Source organism: Sinocyclocheilus grahami, unplaced genomic scaffold (genome assembly GCF_001515645.1).
Source record: "Sinocyclocheilus grahami isolate Dianchi unplaced genomic scaffold, SAMN03320097.WGS_v1.1 scaffold346.1, whole genome shotgun sequence".
NCBI classification, from domain to species: domain Eukaryota; kingdom Metazoa; phylum Chordata; class Actinopteri; order Cypriniformes; family Cyprinidae; genus Sinocyclocheilus; species Sinocyclocheilus grahami.
Genome location: NW_015505525.1, coordinates 1,034,919 through 1,040,918, shown reverse-complemented (window position 1 = coordinate 1,040,918; position 6,000 = coordinate 1,034,919). Strand labels below are relative to the sequence as shown.

The 6,000-nt window shown below is 35.9% G+C and overlaps 1 protein-coding gene across 2 annotated transcripts in view; it reads left to right on the top strand.

Moving 5' to 3' along the window:
• Positions 1-6,000, top strand: part of LOC107548353 (glycine receptor subunit beta-like) — a 35,084-nt gene that overhangs the window by 16,600 nt on the left and 12,484 nt on the right. For both annotated transcript variants that reach the window (XM_016229022.1, XM_016229021.1), the window contains 2 exons: positions 2,318-2,400; positions 2,547-2,687. In XM_016229022.1, coding sequence (XP_016084508.1) covers positions 2,318-2,400; positions 2,547-2,687 — 224 coding nt within the window. The remainder of the gene's footprint in view (positions 1-2,317; positions 2,401-2,546; positions 2,688-6,000) is intronic.

The window sequence follows — 6,000 nt, the reverse complement described above, 5'->3', positions numbered from 1 at the left end:
TGTTATGGACAACGAACACAGGTGCATTTTATTGATGGCATTTTGAATGCACAGAGATACCGTGACGAGATCCTGAGGCCCATTGTTGTGCCATTCATCCATGACCATCACCTCATGTTGCAGCATGATAATGCACGGCCCCATGTTGCAAGGATCTGTACACAATTCCTGGAAGCTGAAAACATCCCAGTTCTTGCATGGCCAGCTTACTCACCGGACATGTCACCCATTGAGCATGTTTGGGATGCTCTGGATCGGCGTATACGACAGCGTGTTCCAGTTCCTGCCAATATCCAGCAACTTCACACAGCCATTGAAGAGGAGTGGACCAACATTCCACAGGCCACAATCAACAACCTGATCAACTCTATGCGAAGGAGATGTGTTGCACTGCGTGAAGCAAATGGTGTTCACACCAGATACTGACTGGTTTTTGGACCCCCCAATACAGTAAAACTGCACATTTTAGAGTGGCCTTTTATTGTGGCCAGCCTAAGGCACACCTGTGCAATAATCATGCTGTCTAATCAGCATCTTGATATGCCACACCTGTGAGGTGGATGGATTATCTCCGCAAAGGAGAAGTGCTCATTAACACAGATTTAGACAGATTTGTGAACAGTATTTGAGTATTTAAGTATTTAAGAAATAGGCCTTTTGTGTACATAGAAAAAGTCTTAGATCTTTGAGTTCAGCTCATGAAAAATGAAACAAAAATGTTGCGTTTATAATTTTGTTCAGTGTGTATGTATATATATATAAATATACACTGTCAACAGTGTTAGTGAAAGCATTAAAAGAAATAACTTTTCACATGGTAGTAAAATGTACTGCTTTTCTCTGTAGTGCAAATATGCAAACATACTAAAATATGCATTATACTGTATATGGAAATAAAATTATTTTGCTGTTTTGGTTAATAAGCCACAAGAGACCTACGTTATTGCATATAGGGGTTGTTCATATTCTGGATGTTCTAGATAAAAATGCGTAATGCAGTTAATTGTTTCAAGCAATATGATAATAAAAACACCAATGTTCAGTGTATAGTTATCCCTAAATTATTTGCTATTTCTAAAACTAATCCGAATAATCAATTTATCCACCATGTAATATAGTTAATGAGGCCATTTACAGTAGCCAAGCAACATAGTAGTTCATTAGCATCAAATCATCATATTAAAATGATTTCTGAAGAATCATGTGACACTGAAGACTGGAGTAATGGCTGCTGAATAGTTCAGCTTTGCTATCACAGGAATGAATTACATTTTAAAATATATTAAAATAGAAAACAGTTATATTAAATTGCAGTTATATTTCACAGTATTGCTGTTTTTACTGTATTTTTAATCAAACAAATGCAGCATTGGTCAGTATAAGAGACTTTAACATTAAAAAGTCTTACCGACCCTACACTTTTGAATGGTAGTGTAGATGAATTACATTGCTGCATTTTGTGATTACATTTTAAAGTAAGCCAGGCTTCCCAAGCAGTCTTAAAGTAGTCACCATTCTTAGAATTTTTTTATCATATAGGTTCACTTTCAAATCTTATAATCTAATCTCTTTATGAGGTTTCAGAAAGTTTAGCGCTTTGTATCAAAGAATATCAGTGCTTGATGCATTATTCACCAGATGGTTTGCAGTAGATTAAAATTAGCCCTAAACAGTATTTGTAACTATGTAAAGAGACTAATATGAAGAAAACTGTTCATACTGCTTTTATAATAGAAACATAAAAGGGTGTCACGTTTCAATTTCAAGTTTTTAAAGTGCTATTTCCCCCCATTTCAAATCTGGTTTATTTATTTCACAGATATGAAATGCTCATTGCACCTCTGGCAATGTGTCCTTGTTGCATTTGCTTCCCTGAAAGAGCTGTTGAAATGATTCTTCTCGTATTCACATTTATCATTTGACACTTTTTCACTATATATTTATCTTGTTGTTTTTCTTGCTATTTATTCTGTTCTGATTCTTAACCGCAGCATATTTAGATAGCAGGATGTTTGAAGCTATGGCTGTTTGGTCAAGCTGAAAGGGTATTTGTGGCATATTTGCTTTTCCATATGTGAGAGAGCCTTGGAGTGAGAATCTCACCCCACAGCCTTCTTTACTTTCTCTCTCTCTCTCTCTCTCTCTCTCTTTCTCTCTCTCTCTCTCTCTCATCTGCTACTGCTGCTCCACATGCACCCAAGACTAATGAACCTTGCAGTGTGTGTGTGTCTATCCTCTCTTCACATACTCTCTCGCACACATGCCGTCTGTTCTAAATTCTAAAAAACTCAATTCAAGTAAATTATCTTTTTTTCAGGTTGTCTGTCACTCTTTCTTGCCCTCTGGACCTAACACTGTTTCCTATGGACACCCAGCAATGCAATATGCAGTTAGAGAGCTGTAAGTGAAATAAACACATACCCACACAAACTGGTACTCCTGCAATAGGACAAAACTACCTAATTTTATATTTATTTTAAGAGATGGAAATAAGGATGAGGTGAAATGTTCATGTAATGTGTGTTTTTGTGTGTGTGTGTATGTAGATGGCTATACCACAAAGGATCTCGTTTTTATGTGGCAGTCTGGAGACCCTGTTCAGATGGATGAGATTGCTTTACCACAGTTTGATGTAAAGCAAGAGGACATTAAGTATAGAAATTGCACAAAGTTCTACCAGGGAACAGGTATGGATTGACATATAAATATACACTTATATTTACATACATATTAAAGGAGGGCAACACAGAAAGAGGACATAGTGTCCAGTACGGCAACAGCTCAAGAATAGCGCGCACACACACACACACACACATGCAATTGAGAAAACGCTGACCTCATACCTCTTTTACACTCCTAATTCAAACTCAGATGAATCAATACCTCTGAGATGGGTAGCTTGGCAGAACCACCTCAGTATTAGAGCCAGAGTCTTACTGTAGCATTAAACACTTGGAATGATCACGCGTTTCTTTTTTAATGAATGTTGTGGTTATGAACTATATTGTTAAATGGTAAATGTTCATGCCTGAGTACCTTCTGTTCTCTCATCAAGCTCTAAACACCTGATCCATTTCTTTGTGTGTGGGAACTGTATGTTCCCTTTTTGTTCCCACACCCTAGCTATGATAGGAATAGCATACTACCATTCCACCCATGCTATTTCTGCAGTAACTATTTACATTAGTTAACATGAATTAACAATAAAAAATACTTCTAAAACATTTATTAGTCTAAGTTGATGTTAATTTCAACATTTAGTAATACATTATTAAAATCAAAAGTTGTATACGTTAATATTATTTAATAGACCTGAGCTAACATGAACTTACAATGAACAGTTGTATTTTTTATCTAACATTAACAAAGGTAATTCAAACTTAAAACAATAACAAATGTATTGCTCATTGTTAATTAATGTTAGTTAATGCATTAACTAACTTGAACTTATGAAACCTTGTAAAGTTACCTTAACATTTGCCACTGTTTTTTTACATACTATTTCTAGTGTACATATCTAACAGTATGCAAGTATTTCATTCTGAACGTAGCTGGTCTCTTACTTTATTCACAGATCTTAGATATAGCTACAGTATCTATGATGCTGCTGCATTCTGAGCCTGAGGCAAGCTGGCAGAGATGTTAGTGATAATGATACTGTTAATGTTGCTATAGACTGTGCACAGCATGTTTGCCATGTGATCAGTGTAGTTATGTTTGTGTTTCATTTTAGGAGAATCTTACCATGGCCAAGAGAGCTCAACACGTTGCAACTTAAGAAAACGCATGCAAATAGAAAAAGCACCAGCAAATTAAGAAAACAACTTAATCAGTTTGACAACACATGCGCTGCAAATACTCACGATACAGAAATGCACTGCAAATACTCGCAACACAACCAAATACAGAAAGGCGCTATGTACAATGTGACCAAATACAGAAAAGCATTGCAAGTAGCACAGACCACAATGGGAATGTTTCAAGGGGACCCCAACACCCCTTACCAAAATAACCATGTTTTTGGCATATTGATTACCATTTGTATAACCACAGTTGTACAAATACTATATGGTAAACTATGGTTAGTGTAGCAAAACCATGGTTAATTTGTGGTTACCATGGTTTAACTATAGTAACCTTTTTTTAATAGTAAAACCATGGTTAAATTTCTTAAGGGAATTTGTCAAAGTAAGTTTACATAGCTTTTTCACAGTTACAGTAATTGTATATTTTGTCAGCTTATTTAGGCTAATAATATCCAAAAAATCTAAGGAATCATATGATCAGGATATATAAAATAAACAAAAATCTCACCTTTCAGAGTAGACATTGTTAAGCATGTCTCAACCAGGTTCATCACTTGTTGCAGTTCCCTTAAACTCCGATGGTCTGTGGGTATTTTCAGCACGTTTCTGTATTTGGTTGTGTCATGAGTATTTGCAGCGCATGTGTTGTCAAACTGGTGAAGTTGTTTTCTTAAAGGGGTCCTATTATGCTCTTTTACAAAGTCTTGATTTTGTTTTGGGGGTGTACTAGAACAGGCTCTCATACTAGGTTGTTCGAAAAACACATTATTTTTCACATATTTTACGTTATTACAACACCTCTCTCCCCAGTCTGGCATGAACCGCTCGAACAGTTCCTGTATCAAATGAAGGCCCGTCTTCTGAAATACGAAATGTGCTGTGATTGGTTAGCTGGGCCAGTGTGTGTTGTGATTGGCACTACCCGGCTCCTGGTCGGAAAATGTCGTGCCCCTTACCATAGCCACCTGCGAGCTTCAGTGTAAATATTGCGTCAAAATCAAATTAATTTGAGCACGATTTAAACCCGGATGATTGTAACCACTCTAAGTTTGTCTGCTTTGGGAAAGCTAGCGTGTCTCCGACATAGTGATGATAACACTCGTTGCCTTCTCTAGTGCAGCTCAACCAGGCCTCGTCCCATTCGTCGATATTTGTGATATCACAAATCCCGGAAAATATGCGTTGTTGTCCAAACAAATCTTTTGTTGTAGTTTTTGAAAAGTGATTTCTGTTACATAAAATATCTCCTTTTGAATTGAACTTTGAGCTTTGTAACTTCGCAGATCTTTTTTATGCTCAAACAGCAACATTACAGACTAGCTAAAATTTAAAAAGTGAAAAAGCATAATAGGACCCCTTTAATTTGCTGAGGGGGGTTTCTATTTTTCTATTTTTTATATTCTATAACTTAGTGTTGTAAGTCTTTTAAAAGTCCTAATATATTTCAGCTTTTATATATTTAGTTTTTAAAATCTAAATCTCAAGCCATCCAAGATGTAGAGTTTTTTTTTTTTTTTCAGAATTTGGGGAAATTTAGCATTACATAACTTGTTGAATAGTGGATTCTCTGTAGCGAATGGGTGCCGTCAGATGAGAGTTTGAACAGCTGATAAAAACATCACAGTAATCGACACAACTCCGGTCCATCAGTTAATGTCTTGTGAGCTAAAAAGCAGCAAACCATAGCTTCCGGCTAAAAGGTAGAGGACCTTAATATTGCTTTTTCCAGTAAAAACATTTGTATGAATCAGGAGAGAAATACGCACAGAGCATAGTGAAAACAGTCCAAAACAGTTCCAAACAAACATCAGTGGATTTTGATGTGAAAGGACAACAGGGAATGTACTTTTTCACTGGAGGAAACATTTATTATTGTAGCAAATCAGCTCAAAGGAGAAATATGAATAATTAATCATAACTAGTTATAATTAATTATAAATATTTAGATCCGCTGTAAGCATTCATTTGACCTCTCAGTTTCAACTGTCTGTTAATTTCCTGGTTAAGGAAAATAACTTTCTTACTGTACAATACTACTCATGTAGCAAAAATCTGCATGATTAAGGGACTCCAGTTATGAGCAAACAATGAACAACGTCAAGTGTGATACAAGTAAGACTTTATTAACTACATAAACATTTAAACTAGTTTAACATACACGTACACACACACACATACAGTTGGTATAGGAAAA